General features: G+C 43.9%; 1 protein-coding gene across 1 annotated transcript; it reads right to left on the reverse strand.

Moving 5' to 3' along the window:
- Nucleotides 1-13,024: 13,024 nt before the first annotated feature.
- LOC110985207 (uncharacterized) lies at nt 13,025-15,000 on the reverse strand. The gene is made up of 2 exons (XM_022246053.2): nt 14,355-15,000; nt 13,025-14,158 (listed from the first exon to the last, which is right to left on the reverse strand). The coding sequence occupies exons 1-2, from the start codon at nt 14,895-14,897 to the stop codon at nt 13,592-13,594; spliced, it is 1,110 nt and encodes a 369-aa protein (XP_022101745.2). The 5' UTR covers nt 14,898-15,000; the 3' UTR covers nt 13,025-13,591.
- Nucleotides 15,001-16,227: the final 1,227 nt, after the last annotated feature.

Raw genomic sequence — 16,227 nt, forward strand, 5'->3', positions numbered from 1 at the left:
CAAAAACCACAAGAGGCGAAATGGCCGGAGCTTCGGACATTATCGACAAAATTTTAGCAGATAGTAGCTCCGAAATATCCTCAGATGAAACTCCTGTCCTCGTCCTCATCAGAAGAAAGTGATGATGACTTAGTGGCGACCACATCCTTCACCACATCGAAGCCACCAGGCACCCCCAAGCCGAACTCCAGGTAGGCCTAAGGCATGTACACATGTACAGCCTTGCAACAATGTATTGCATTTTATAACCACTAGAAGGCTTTCCACATTTTCCCGATGTCCCGAATGTATCACGAATCCTAATTGCTAAGCAAGGAAGAGGAAGGATTCCAATCTCTATTCTTTAAACCCAGAGATGTAAAGTGCCGTCTCAATGCAGATTACCTTGTCATGGTTTTCCATTTTTTTTTTCCCAGCTCTTTTGAATAACTTGTGAAATGGCTTCAGATTGAATGATTTGAGATGGACTAGTGATGGGCTTACAGGACTTGCAGAGACTTGTGATGGACTCGCATGCATTACTGCTAGTCACGAAATGTTCAATCTAAGTCACATCTGTGTCAAAGTCGCAAGTCATGCAGGTTGAGTTTTTGTCCAAATCGTGATTCCCAAAGGTCACGTCAAAGTCAAAGATTGAGTTCAAGTCATGAGTCACCTTAGATTTTTCCCTGTGATGTCACGATCGTACTGGACCTATGATGTGTTGTGATGGTAATCTACCTATTCAAGATAAACTAGTCGGGCATCGCACGTGTGCTTGCCGTAGGAATGTACTGCGGTCACCATGGCCAAGGCGGTCCACACCTGGTGGTATTGTTTTCATTTAGTCATGTTGTAGGTGAAAAAGGTCTATAAAAACATTAAACATTTCCATTTTCACAGTTTTTTCTTGGCAAAAGTTAAAATTGGATAATATTATTGCAGATCCCAGTACTGGTGCGGTAAGTTAATGTTTTTCCTTTTTTTTCATAAAGGAATAAATGTGTGCTTGACTTTTCATATACAAACAGGTCTCCGTAACAAGGCATTGTACTCCTCCAATATTTTCCCAAGAAGTTTAAGACTTGTAGAAAGCATGTCAACAACTTTTATAAAGATAGCACAAGTTGAACAACTGCTGGAGGAAAATGGCTTTCTCCGGTAGAAGTACTGATAAAAGATGAACAACATGTTCCGTTCCTCCGTCAGTAAGTTGTTGCACTAAGATTTTGTTGTCTTCATGGACAGATTTCATGAAAGAAAGGAATTGGTGATTCCTTCCATATAATCCATTATCTGACTTGACTTCTGATGCGTCAACCCATGGTTCCTGGTTTTCTTGTCTCTTGGTGTTAGTTTTGGCCCACGAGTTGATTCCTCATCTGCATGAATTACCCAGGTTGTTCACTTCCTTTAGTTCACGGTCACACGTGTATGCCGACTTCATGTTGAGGTCATTTCCCATAAGGATCTGCATTTTCTATAGCCCGTTTAATAATTATAATAAAATTAATAATGCCTTCTCTAAAAGCACCTTACATTGTAAAACAATCTCAAGGCTCCTTACAATTGGATAAAAATTACACAAAATGGAAGTTGATTTTAGTGAATTACACAAACATTCTAAAAACAGTTCCATGCAGTTGTAATCAACTGTAATAAAGGCACTGAAAAGTTACAAATGGATATAAATAGGAGTTAAAATTCAATGAAATTGAATCAAGATGGGATAAAATCATTTGAAGTGACTTGTTGAGTTGCCTGTCTTTGTGCAAGCCTGGACGTACATGTAGGTTCCTGTAGGACCTCTTCAAACTTTTCACATTTTCCTCGCACTTTTCGGCAGGTATACCCATCAATTCTTTTTCAATCTGCTTCCACAAAGGCTTCTTAACTTTAGACTCTTTTGAGTTTCTCTTCATACCTCGTCATAATGTCGATAAGCTTACGGGTTTTGCGGTCCGACCACACGTCTGGTACTATATTGGATCCTCAATACTGAGAGAAATTATGCAAGTGTCATGAAATTGCATTGACTAAAATTCTCTTTCACCCGCTCAAAACAGCCAACCCGACGTATCTTTTGTAATACGTTAACAGTGAATTCTTTTGAAGTATTGAGCCTTCATTTTTCGAGTCACTCTATAGTCATTTTGATACAAGTTTATTAAAGTTATGCATACCAATCTTGCACAGCACCATTTTTCAAAAGACAAATCAGTCAAAAACATACGTTTTCGCTAACGTGCTCAATGCACATGAGCTGGCACATGTATGGCCTTGAATTTCAAGGATCTTGAGGGGTTTTTCCCAGGAAAACTATATGGTGTGAGTTTGGGGGTTGAATCCTCTCCCTCATCTGGAAGATGGTTCAAGGAATATTAATACAAGATTTGCATCATGACATGGACAAGCACTAAGATTGTAAATACTCTCTATGGTTGTGGATGCCTGTACATTACCCCCGAGTGCATCTCCTCCTGTTGCCACGGCTGGGCACGTTTGTGAATGGAGAGGTGAGATTGAAGAAAAAGAAAATAATAAATCACTAAAGGTTTTAAGGGCCCCATTTCAGCAACTGCAGCAAAGAGTCTATTAAGTAAACATTTGTGTTTGAAAACATTAATTTTAATTCCAAGTTCTTGTATACCATTAAAATCGACCTTTATACATAAAAGCACCTGGACAGTAAACCTCGGATTTTCTTGTTTTTTAAAAGAGATCGTTGAAACTTTAGGAAAATTTACCTCTGGAATGGCTCCTGGGTACTGTGACTCCTGCCACGCTTGTAGACAACTGAGAATGGCTCCTGGGTACTGTGACTCCTGCCACGCTTGTAGACAACTGAGAATGGCTCCTGGGTACTGTGACTCCTGCCACGCTTGTAGACAACTGAGAATGGCTCCAGGGTACTGTGACTCCTGCCACGCTTGTGGACAACTGAGAATGGCTCCTGGGTACTGTGACTCCTGCCACGCTTGTAGACAACTGAGAATGGCTCCTGGGTACTGTGACTCCTGCCACGCATGTAGACAACTGAGAATGGCTCCTGGGTACTGTGACTCCTTCTGTCACGCTTGTAGACAACTGAGAATGGCTCCTGGGTACTGTGACTCCTGCCACGCTTGTAGACAACTGAGAATGGCTCCTGGGTACTGTGACTCCTGCCACGCATGTAGACAACTGAGAATGGCTCCTGGGTACTGTGACTCCTTCTGTCACGCTTGTAGACAACTGAGAATGGCTCCTGGGTACTGTGACTCCTGCCACGCTTGTGGACAGCTGAGAATGGCTCCTGGGTACTGTGACTCCTGTCACGCTTGTAAACAACTGAGAATGGCTCCTGGGTATTGTGACTCCTGTCACGCTTGTAGACAACTGAGAATGGCTCCTGGGTACTGTGACTCCTGTCACGCTTGTGGACAGCTGAGAATGGCTCCTGGGTACTGTGACTCCTGTCACGCTTGTAAACAACTGAGAATGGCTCCTGGGTACTGTGACTCCTGTCACGCTTGTAGACAACTGAGAATGGCTTCTGGGTACTGTGACTCCTGTCACGCTTGTAAACAACTGAGAATGGCTCCTGGGTACTGTGACTCCTGCGACGCTTGTGGACGGCTGAGAATGGCTCCTGGGTACTGTGACTCCTTTTCCCACGCTCATGGAAGACTGAGAATGGCTCCTGGCGGTACTGTGACTCCTGTCACGCTTGTAAACAACTGAGAATGGCTCCTGGGTACTGTGACTCCTGTCACGCTTGTAAGCAACTGAGAATGGCTCCTGGGTACTGTGACTCCTGCCACGCTTGTAGACAACTGAGAATGGCTCCTGGGTACTGTGACTCCTTCTGTCACGCTTGTGGACAACTGAGAACGGCTCCCGGGTACTGTTACTCCTGTCACGCTTGTGGACAGCTGAGAATGGCTCCTGGGTACTGGTACTCCTGCCACGCTTGTGGACAACTGAGAATGGCTCCTGGGTACTGTGACTCCTTCTGTCACGCATGTAGACAACTGAGAATGGCCTCTGGGTACTGTGACTCCTTCTGTCACGCTTGTAGACAACTGAGAATGGCCTCTGGGTACTGTGACTCCTGCCACGCTTGTAGACAACTGAGAATGGCTCCTGGGTACTGTGACTCCTTCTGTCACGCTTGTAGACAACTGAGAATGGCTTCTGGGTACTGTGACTCCTGCCACGCTTGTAGACAACTGAGAATGGCTCCTGGGTACTGTGACTCCTGCCACGCATGTAGACAACTGAGAATGGCTCCTGGGTACTGTGACTCCTTCTGTCACGCATGTAGACAACTGAGAATGGCTCCTGGGTACTGTGACTCCTTCTGTCACGCTTGTAGACAACTGAGAATGGCCTCTGGGTACTGTGACTCCTGCCACGCTTGTAGACAACTGAGAATGGCTCCTGGGTACTGTGACTCCTGCCACGCATGTAGACAACTGAGAATGGCTCCTGGGTACTGTGACTCCTTCTGTCACGCTTGTAGACAACTGAGAATGGCTCCTGGGTACTGTGACTCCTTCTGTCACGCTTGTGGACAACTGAGAATGGCTTCTGGGTACTGTGACTCCTGCCATGCTTGTAGACAACTGAAAATGGCTCCTGGGTACTGTGACTCCTGCCACGCTTGTAGACAACTGAGAATGGCTCCTGGGCTCTGTGCCAGATGCAGAAAAATTTATGTGACATGTGTTTGAATTATAAGCTATATTAAATAACTAGAGCGCCAACTTCTCATTCTCCGCACAGAGAAAGTTTCACGCCGTCCATGGCGCGAGCATTTGAATCCAAATGCAAAACCCATCGGGTACCGATAAAATCCAATTAAAAATGACGGCAAAATTAATTTGCAGTATACGCGCACGCATGTGCGTTGTTGCATAAAGCATGATGAAACACTCTCTGCTGTTTGTGGATTTTTTTTTGTGTAACGGCTTTGTTGACGCATTGTTTTAGAATACAAATGCATTATGCAAACAGCCGTATAAAAGCCGTACAAAATTTCGAGTTTTCCATAGGTTTGTGCACAAACATTGATGCGCTCAGCAGGCATCACTTTGTATGTGAGCAAGTGCTCTAGTTTAGCTCAATGACCTTTCAGCAGTTTTGATAAGGGAGTCTTTAAATTAATAGCGTTTACCTGAAGCAGCCTCTTTAATGCTCCTTAGAATAAACTCCGCAAGCAAAACAGAAGACATTAATGCCTCTCACATACAATAGTTATGCAATGCAGATTTTTTAGAATATGTTCATTCAAAGGGTAACATGACATTCTATTCTACTGTTCTCTTCATGAGGGTAGGTTGCAACCATTCACTTTGCATCCCCACAATTGACTGCTCCACTATTTGTAATATACACCAGTTTGCATTACTTATTTTAGAATTCATAAATGCAGCTTTGTATTTCTCCCATTCTAGTCAAATTATATCACTGACTAAAACTTTTAACTTCTCCAACTGAAGTTTTCTCCAATCAATAGTCTGTTTTCTCCCATCATTTCTTTAACATAATTCAGATCACTGTGTTTTTACCTCCTTCAGTCAACCTTCTAGCGCTCAGTGCCTCCAATGAGACAGTGTAACTTTTTTCCATCTTTATCTTGACATTACAACTGTCTGGCAATAGCTGTCAAATATGAAACTGAGAAAGTGAACAATCCTAAACGCCTATTGCTACTCATAACTCTTTTTACTGTGAACCAAATTATCTTATTCCTTGGACCTACTGTAAACCAAATTATCTTATTCCTTGGACCTCTTTTGAAGTGACTATTTGTAATGCTAGAGGCTTTGCGTGGTAGCCATCTTGCAGGACAGTTCTTATGCTTCACAGGGCATCCCCCTTTGAGCACACTCTGTCGAAACAGCACTTACCTGCAAGATGGCAGCCATGCACACCATCTCTCATCCAGAAATGAATAGATTGAAGCTTTGCAATAATACAGTATTCTTGCATGCAGAATTGAACCAATGAAAGCTGTTTTTGTGTACATGTACAATACGTGCGATTCACAATAGTGCGCCACCAAGAGTTTGCAACACGCTGGCCAATCACAACGTGCGAAGTAACTTCTAGCCCACTTCAAAATGAACAAGCTATAATTATGTCTTTTTCATCATTACCCTCTAGATGAATACCAATTCATTGGAAACGTGGACCACGCCATAATCTTTATGGAAAAATGAATATTGTTGTTGCACCAAAACATGGCACCTTCCTTTTATTCTCAAACTCTTATCACACCATCTACTTTGTTCACACAAAATTCCATTATTCCCCATATTACCATTTTTAAAGGCATGTTTTGAAGGAAAATGAAATCTTTTCAAATGCATCAATTTAGGTTGGGCTAGGGCTTCGGCTATCAATTCTTTTTGAGTAAATTGTGGTATGGAGGTGATAATTTATCAAAACTTAAGGCTACTGACGGTATCATGTTTAATGTCAAAACTGTACACAAGTTCTCAGTGTGGCTTTTTTCCAAATGACTTCTTCCTCCAATCGCCATGCTATGGTTGAACATGCTTTTAAAGTACGCCAGGTAAAGAAGGTACACGCAGCTTATCTTGTGCCGGCCCATACCCAGAACGGTGGGGTTCGACGTCCACCGCACTCCAGGTCCCACGAACCCCGAGGGTAGCCTTTGGTGCCAGACTGGATCGGTACTTCCATGGAGGTACCTAAGAAGCATTCACATGGCGGGGGGTGAATAGGCCAAATGACCATGACAGCTTCCATCCATGGACGTAGTAATTTTGTACAAAACTACGGGTCGGAGTGGTGTCTGGATAATATATTCTTTCCATAAATATAATACCTTTGCCATTAAGTATTCAGGGTTTTGTACTTATGTGCTTAACTTCATGTCTGCCGCCGTATTCCTCGCTCGAACTGTCTGTCCGTAACGTCATTACACCCGACCCAGAAGCCACCAGAGACCTTCATGCCAGCTGGGGTAGTGGTGGTTGACACCAGGGCAGGCACGAAGATCACGTGATGGCTGAACGAATGCTCTTGTGGTAGATTTTACTTATAGGCCGTGGGCCCAAGGAGGCTACAGCAGCCAAAGGGGGTGGAGGACTCACCATTTACAGGCATCGTACAGACCAAAGATTGTATAGCACCGCGCAGCGGCGAGGGCGCTATACAATCTTTGAAATCGCCAGTCACCGTAATTTTCGTGTTCTATACGACCAGGGCGCACGCAGCCTATGGGGTCGAGGTCACTATGTGCCTTACAAAAACGTATGCAGTACCTGCGCTTGTAGCTTCATCTGCTGGTTCTTTCGCTGATTGATCTCCAAAATCACAGCGTCCCTGTGATTTTGGAAAGCAGGCCCTGTGGGCAAAACAATGGATTGCGGCCGGCGCTTATGATCGCGTTCAGTGCGCATTGCGCGTGACGCACTTTGCCTGCATTTGTATGCATGTGCGCTCATTTACGTTCATTTTTTTTATCTCTTCAGTAATTCCACCTCTTCGTGTGAAATGTTGCAACTACATTGTTTTGATTCTTTATATGGGCCAGATTAATGCATATAGGATTTTTTTATAATGGTAAAATAGCTTCACAGAATTTTATGGCTGAAATTCTTCAACTGTAGGTAAATTCTCTATGGGCTCTGATCCGGACTAAGAGAGGGCGCAATTTGTAGTTACCACGCACCGCTGGTTCACGCGTGCACGAACGACTATGAAACGCAAGCGTTGCAATTGCATCGCAACCAACAAAATGGGCACTCCCTGCGAACATGCCTCTTTTCAACCGATGAGGGGGTGCTTCTGCTCACAGCAGATAACGAGGGGTGAATTTGCCCATAGTTTGATTTTTAGTCTGGCGCCGCGCAGATCACGAAAATGATGTTCACATATTGAATTCGATCTGGCAGTCTATGGTTTGTATGTTCTATATCAGCACCCTATCAGTACCAAATCTTACCCCCGCGCTTACCCGTGGTGTCATCAGATGTTTAGTCGGTCAACACCCAGTCAAGACGCCATCAAGAGATTAACTTTGGCACAGTTCGTCTCTACCTGCGACGCGTACGATTTTTTCCTGAACTAAGTTAATGCACTGCACTTTTAGTACCAATTTTCTTGCGCGTTGTTACACGCTAGGCCACCATGTTCTCACATTGTGCGACACCTCCCAAGGTAACTTGCTCGGCTGGTGTTTACTTAATCTAGGCCCGGCCCGCGTAAGCTCCAGAAATGCCATCATTTGCGTCTCTACGAGTAAATTCCCGGAGGATAATCGAAAGTGCTGACGTTAGTCTTTCTATCTGTGGAGACTAAGGTTCCATCCGAATGGCTTGAGTAACGCTACATGTATAGGTTTAGGTCTTCGTTGAAGTGGAAAAACGCGGAGAAGTGCACACAATAGATGCAGCCCTAGCCCTTGAAGCCTTCGGACATCGACACGGCCTATTCTGCTCCAAGCGGGAAAGAGGGAGGACCTGACTTTGTAACGCAACAAACACAGGAGCCTGACTTCGACCTTGATAAGACATTCTCTTTCCGAATTGACCCAAACACTGTGCGTGGAACATGCTGATCAACTGTTTGCATGTGACTGTGATCCAAAGCAATCAGCATAGAGCAATGCAGGTAGCACGTGTACGCTCGAGTTTGTAAACGTCACCGACGTGTGACGCTGCACGTTTTAGTGACAGTAAACTCTTTGGGCGTAAATGCCGCGGATGGGGTATATCCCTACTCTTTGTAGGGATGGACTGTTGAATCCCCCCCCCTCACTTTTTCATGGTTAAAACAATGATGGAGGATTTCGAATTTGCCTTCAAGTTTGCGCTTCCCAACAACCGAAACGTATTTTGGGAAGACGTAACTTGGTGGTTAGGGCTTGTAACTTCCGGTCAAGGGGTTGGGGACAGTGTGTTGTGATTTTGGCATGATACAACGGAAGAACTCCCTCGTTGGTTGAAAAGAGGCGTGTTGGCGCAGAGTGTTCATTTTTGTTTGAAGCGATGTGACCAAAATGTGAATCAAAATGCTCGCGTGCCCCGCAGAAACGTACCCACAATGCTTTGCGCGTCGTTATCTGTGACCCGTGTGACGTATTTCCTTCACTAAAATCTGTGCAAGGCCATCGGCCCTTCCCAGCGCGCTGAGTGACGAGCGAACCTCTTTGGTTCCTTTGGTTGGACAAATACGTGGTATCTATAAAATGTTGGTGACTGTACGTATGTTTGTGGCATTTGCGTCTTCAGAGGTGTGAGTGGCACACTTCACTCCCGAAGTAAAAATTAAATATGCCGGCTGTTCTATGTAGGCCAGCCAACACGCAGGCCTAACATGTGCATAATAAACCTGAAGAAAATACGTGGGTGTCTGTATTCGACATCGGATGTGATAGTTTTTGTTGAGCTTCAATGGATAACAGCTGTGCTACTTCTTAGCGAACACATAACGTGATCTTAACATCACCGGAAAGCTTTTAAAATGTCATCCACAAAACAAACGGTGGTGACATTATCATGGCTAATTATATTGGTGAGTTTAAAATATTATCTTGATAACGTAGTTGAAACATACGGGTGTAAATAATTAATTCGTCATAATATTTTTTGATGTTGAAATGTTGGGTTTCAGTGTTTGATTAACGTTTGATTAAAAGCCAGTTTCTTTTCACGGGAAACATTTTAAAAACATGGAAGAAATGGTATAACTTTTAATAAAATATTGAAACGAATTGTGAGGTGGTAATTTTTGTCCCGATTGTCATATCTTCACACTGTTATTAAAATATCAATTGAGGAATGATTCTATCATGCCATGCTGATGATGTTATTGTGTTTCCTGGGGTCCAGTCATTTTTTTACTTGCTTACCACGACCAAGGAGAATAATGACATTGAATTACATAATACGATTCATGGACATGTATTCCATGGAGAGTCTTCAAATTTGGAAGCACCACATTAATGTGTGATAACATAATGCATGGAGTGATGGAGGAGCGATGTTGCTGAAGCCTTTGACGCAAACGGTTTCGTTGGGAACCAGACCGACAGCAAGGACAGAGATTCCCTCAGCCGAGTTGCAGGCACTCTTGGGAAACTTAAGGGGCAAACTGTACAGACTTCAAAAGGGTTCTAACTATCGTTGCATTTTAATGCATGATGTCAATTGAAAACAAACTAATTGAAATACAAAATGGGACAAACGTTTTTAGGCAAAATGTCAGGAAGATTTTATGTTCATTAAGTATTCTTACAATGTCAAAATTAACATTTTCAACTGATGTGATTAAAATGTTCTGTGGTCAGAGTAAGCCTCTTAAGTTAAAAATAATATCCATTTTAAAAATATTTTAACAGTTTGATCTAAAACACTGACAGTAAAAAGATGTCAGTTTTAGCAACGGAAACCAAATGTTTTTACAGTGTGACCGTGTTTGCTCGGATGTACCAATGTTCACCATTCAAATGAATTGAATTTTTCCAATAAACAACCCTATTCATCGTCGTGGTGGATATAAACATCCCAGGCGATTTTAGATACATTTTTTCCGTAGTGATCGATCTCGCAAAGAAAAACCAAAAGTGGACTACGCCAGCGTGTGCCTCCCATCACCGACTATGTTCCGCTTTCAGCTCACGAAGCAATCGGAATGGCGGCTGTTTGAAAATCAATAGTTAATGGAACATTTCAGAAATGCAATTTAAAAAGCAAAACTATCGGACCGTGGGAACTTTTCCGCACATATCTGGCTCCAACACAGCTGTTTCTTGTCGAAACATTTATCATTTTCACGACTGATCAAACCGCAGGCTATGGGAAGCGAGGCGCAAAGGAGACGTCTTTCAAGTCATATTGAACAGTACGGCAAACCCTGCACAGATGTTCCCTTTCCTTTTCAGTTTGTTAAACTGTTGGAAGGAAAAGGGGCCCAGAGAAAGCAGAACTTTCATGGTTGTGAAAAAAATGATTAAAAAAAAATCACTTTACATGTTTGAATTTGCAAAGCTTTTTCTGATAAACGAAGGTGCGGTTGCTGTGATGTCATAGGAAGACGCCCTTACGTTGTCTAGTATCTGTGTTATGTTGTAATTGTCCAGAGTGGTCTTGAGCCTGGAAACCGGTCTCCAGACCTGTTTGAGCATGGTTTCGGTCTCAGTCACGTTGGTCCCGGTATTAGACCCCTCGTCTCGGTCTAAGTCTTGATTTCGCATTTGTTCTGTTGCAGAAAACAGTACAAACTCAGACAGAAATAGCGCCGCCTGATGACTCAGGAAGAGGTTGGCCTCGCGTGTTTCACTGGAAATCCGAGACGATGGCCACAAGTTCAGTTTTCTTTTCAATTTTATTGGGGATAGACAAATATTGTTTTTATTCGCCCTCCCCCCCCAAAAAAATCCCCAAAATAGTAAACTTTACGCGCTCAGGTCTGAATGTATAGGCACCGGCCTCTCTGCGCAACGTAGGCCCACAGGTGGGTCTTTTTTGGCAACGAAATACCCCGAGTTGGACGCCGCAAGTCCCGAATTCGTGATTTATAGAAATATCTATTTGACTGGTCTCGAATATGGCACCTCTTAAAGTTGTTGTTAAAGTACATTCTAAGACCTTTCCGTAGTTAAACTACATGTAACAACGTATGTGTGGCCACTACCCAAGCCTAAGCCTCACGGTTTTGGGTCAACACAGAGGTGAATTCCATCCCTTTTGCAATGGTGGTCTTTGTCCTTGACTGTCGGTCTTGGTCTTGGTCTCGGATTACTTTTTCTGGCCTGGTGTTGGTTTTGGTCTTGGACCGCCTGGTATTGACTAGAGCACTATGGTCACTGTTTGTTATAAACAGATTACTTGCGGCCCCGTAGCCAGGATTCTACCCCTTTGGGCCCCGAGCTGGACCAAGAGAGGGAGCAATTTTCCTCTCAAAGAATGCTCCTTTAGTAGTAACTGCGCATCGCTGGTTCACGAACGACTATGAAACGCATTTGTTACAGTTTCATTGCTACCAACAAAATGAGCACTCCCGCCACTATGGCTCTTTCCTACCGATGAGGGGGTTCTGCTCAAGGAGGATAGGGGCAGATGTCACAGTTGCTGGGGGAACCAAATGACTGGTTTTCGTGTGATTCGGCTGTTTTGTTTGTTTGTTTTGTTTCAAACTTCGTAGGAGAGTGGGGACGATTTTTGTCGGACAGTTATCCCTCCTGGCTACGTCATTCATCAAATGACTTGACATTTAACCATAGCGTAATGGTGCCAACTGCTTGTGCTTCGACCCCCAGGAAAAATTTCTTGGAGTTGCAAAGCAGAAAATACCCCAAAGCAATGAAACAATCACAACTCTACAAAAAGCAAGACTTTTTGGCGTGTTACCTGTTTTGATAAGTTTTCTCTCTGCTTCAACAATACCCGAGCTTATTTGCTATTCAGTGCAGTAGGGCTCAGGCCACGGTATTGAAATCTCGCCAGGGAGGTCAGCAATGGGGATTATCTGGGCTCGGCTAATTATTTCAGATTCTTTTGATTCAGTAAAACGAAATTGGTATGAAAGCACACGAGAAATATCCATCACTGATCTTAAAAGAAAATCGACATTTCAAGGAAACGTTTCAAATAATTTCAAGCAGTTTTCAACGAAAAAGAAGTGAAAACTTAACATCCCTTTTCTACCAAAATTTATACGTTCCTTGACTTTAATTTATTAAAAAGATTTATTTACGCTTTTGTTATATCTGATGCATCCTTTGACATTCGATTCATGTGGCAAAATATTTTTGATGTTGTCTTTATTTTATGGGCGTAAATTCTGAGGGGATGGGGGCATTATATATCTCCTGCCCCCTTTTTTGGATGGGGAGGGCTATTTAATCAACCCCCACCCCACATACACACACACCCACCCACACCCACACACTTAAAACTTTTTTCGGTGGTAAGCAAAAAATTCAAGCTGATTATGAAGAGTTTTTCGGACTTCCAAAGACTAAATTCCATTTCATTATCACTCAAAAAGGAAAAAAATAAATGGTCATGAATATGCCATTCTGATGTACATCGACATTATGAACCTCAACCTCTGTGTAGAGTCCTATAGTGTCACCTGCTCCGCCCATTTCAAATTTTCATTGATGGGAATGTTACCCCCAAAATTTCCCCATCCCCACAATTTCCGGCTCAAATTTACGCCACTGCTTTACTTAAGTAAGTGTCCTACGAAGTAAAAGACTGCGAAAAGTGACAACTTGCATACGTTGTGACCAGTTTCTTTCTTTATTTTTAATCCAGGGATGATAGACTTTCTATTTATATTTTGCATGCTTTTCTATAGATTTGCGTGCATCACTGATTTCGTTTCCAAAATGTCACCTAATGCATCTATATGCACTTGAGAGAGTTTGGTAATTAACAATATGGAAACCTGAAAAAAAGTGTTTCATACTTAATTATGAAAACAGCGCAGGTGCAGCGCAGGTGCACAAGAAAGAGCAAGCATAGAATCTCCCCTTAAAAAGGTCACCTTCATTGACGTACATTTAATTACAAGTGAACCTGTTTAGCGATAACTATAGATACTGTTAAAAGGTTCTTGCGGAATTAAAACCACTGACTCTTTCACTTTAATCAAAATCGAATATTTTGGGACACATGGTATTCTCCTGTGCAGCCACTTTCTCCACGGCGCGCACCCGTCTCAAATTCAAATCAAACCATCCCAGGTTGTAGTACGTCTTCACGTTCTTGTAGTGGGCTTCCAGACGCCGGACACAGTCTCGGCGACCTTCGTCTGATCCACACCATGTACAGATGTGGCTCTGAATGATGCCTGGGAACCAGCTAAACTCAAACAGCTGAAAGTTGGTGACATTTTCAAATGTTTGGCAATTAGCGGGCAGTGGGCCCACGAAACGTTTTGCAACACAGTAGCCCTGCAGTAAAGGGTTGGGCTCCTTCGGTTTTTGGTAGTATTTCTCGTGTACGGTGACACGCACCTCTGGTATAGTCTCATTGGGTTTGATGTTCAAACCGCGAGGAAGTTGTTTCAAGTTGTAGGCTTCCTGATCTTTGTTGACATCTAAATGCCAGTCATAACGATCATTCTCAAAGTAGTAAGCGTAATTTAAAATCACGTTCACTGGGCTAACGAGATTGACCAGTTTGGGAAAGGCGTCGTCCAAGCGGGTCACCTGCAACAGACGTTGTGAAAACTTTCTGATGAATTTCAAAACTGGCGGGAAATCGAGAGTCAATATGTTCGCAAAGGGAGTGTTCTGCTTCTTTGATGGGGTCGTTTTAATAGATTCATTTAGGGACTAAAAGAACCTTATCTCAAGTTGGAATTATGAGAACAGGAATTGTATCGTAATATAAATTCTGGCTTACCTTCATGTGCTTCAGCATGTGATTTCTGCAATTTGTTATGGTATCTCTCCAAATATAGGCGGGGAAATGTGTCATGAAATCCGCCACCATGTCCTTGCCGAGTGCAAGTTTTGTGGCTTCATACCAACCGATACGATGCATTCTGCTCCAGTCAGTAAAGGTTACCACTCGGAGTCGGTGGCCGTTGAAGATGTTTTCAGGGGTGACAGGAGTCGTGAACATCCCATCTGTGTCAATCCAAGCAATAATGGACGAGTTGATGTAGAGATCCATGAAGAAGCTGCTCCAGAGTTGACGGCCGTATCCTCCACCTCTTCCCATTTTCAAAATGGCAGGTTTCTTGGGGAGAGGCTCGTACATAAAGTCAAACTTGACTCCAAGTTCGCGCTCGTGCCGGCTCAGCGTCGCTGCGAACCGATGGTCCGCCTCCGATTCCTTGTCCAGTATCACACTGATGTGGCCCAGCTTCGACGACCAGAACAGGACAGCAGATCGGAGGAGATCGCAGTAGAGACGCGTTATAAGCTTGGGCACGGCTGACATGCGGATGGTTAGCGTAAGAGTATGGCCCTCAGTGGCAATAAGATCAGTTCTGTCTCCCGCCTCAGTGTAACCGATCCGAGGCTTCGGTAACCAAACTTCTTGGTTAGCGAGGACGTTGGATGGATATTTATTGTAAGAGACCAAGACCAACGAAATGACTGAACAGGCACATAGCACACATACGAAAGACACCAGAGGTCGCGCCATCGTGAGAACAAGAAGCGGGGTTTAATAGGGTAAGATTCTACACATCGCTTGTGAGCTTATATAATAGTCCCACACCTACTGAATATGCATAATATTGTTCTAATTTGTGTGCGCATGCCGTTAATGTACCGGCGATACATCGATGATATAGTTGGTGCTATCACTGGTACGTGTGATGACGTTGAGAATTTCTTAGCGTTGTGGATGCTTTTCATCCAGTGCTGCGCTACACATCTGATGTGTCGCAGCACTCTGTCACCTTCCTCGACGTGCGCATCCAGATCTGTGCGCGGAAACTTGGCACAACCGTGCATTACAAACCCACAGATTCCCATAGCTACCTGCAGTACCAATCGTCTCACCCCCTCAAGTGCAAGAACTCCATCCCTTACTCTCAGTCTCTTCGACTGCGTAGGATTTGTAGTAGCGATGCGGAGTTCTCTGCGCGGGGGAGGGAAATGCTAGGTTTCTTTCATCAGCGGGGTTACCCTCCGACTATCGCAGACGCTGCCTTCAACGCCGTATCTTCAATCCCGCGCGAAACGGCTCTGAAACCCACCAGGGCCAAGCAACGTGATCGCGTCCCCCTAGTACCCACCCTCGAAACATCCCGAAACGTAATGTTCTTCTCAAACATTTTCGCACACTGATGATGCGATGATGCGGCCACAGCTTCCATTTTCACTGAACCCCGATTTGCGCGTTTAGGCGCGATCGTTCTGTCGGGACATGGTTGTGCGTTCCCGGTTAGATTCTGTCTCGCCGTCAAAAGCAGGCAGCAATTCCCCTTGTCAGCACCCCAGATGCAACACCTGTCTCTACATAGTTAACAGCCCGTCGGTCATCGGCCCCCGCGGTATCTACAGAATACGCGGGGATCATACATGCATTACAAGTAATGTGGTTTATTGCATTACATGTCATCGCTGTGGTAAACTGCACATCGGAGAGACCAAGCGTCGCCTTGGTGACCGCTTCGAGGAACACGTGCGCAGTGTACGCCAACAAACACCTGGGCCGTTTTCCAATACTCAACTTCGGCTCCGTCTAGTCTCAGGCTTCAACTGTTAGCTAACTTTGCCGAAACAGCTATTGTTCTTCTTACGGTTTTTTGTCTTTTTAT

This window comes from Acanthaster planci, linkage group LG12 (genome assembly GCF_054643075.1).
Source record: "Acanthaster planci isolate LZ-2023a linkage group LG12, COTS_SCS, whole genome shotgun sequence".
NCBI lineage: Eukaryota > Metazoa > Echinodermata > Asteroidea > Valvatida > Acanthasteridae > Acanthaster > Acanthaster planci.

What these genes read in the sequence shown, in the direction of transcription:
- LOC110985207 (XM_022246053.2), bottom strand. Translation starts at nt 14,897, where the DNA reads ATGTCAGCCGTGCCCAAGCTTATAACGCGTCTCTACTGCGATCTCCTC. An exon ending in ACATGCTGAAGCACATGAAG is followed by an intron (nt 14,159 to 14,354) that starts GTAAGCCAGAAT and finishes CGTCTGTTGCAG; the next exon opens with GTGACCCGCTTGGACGACGC.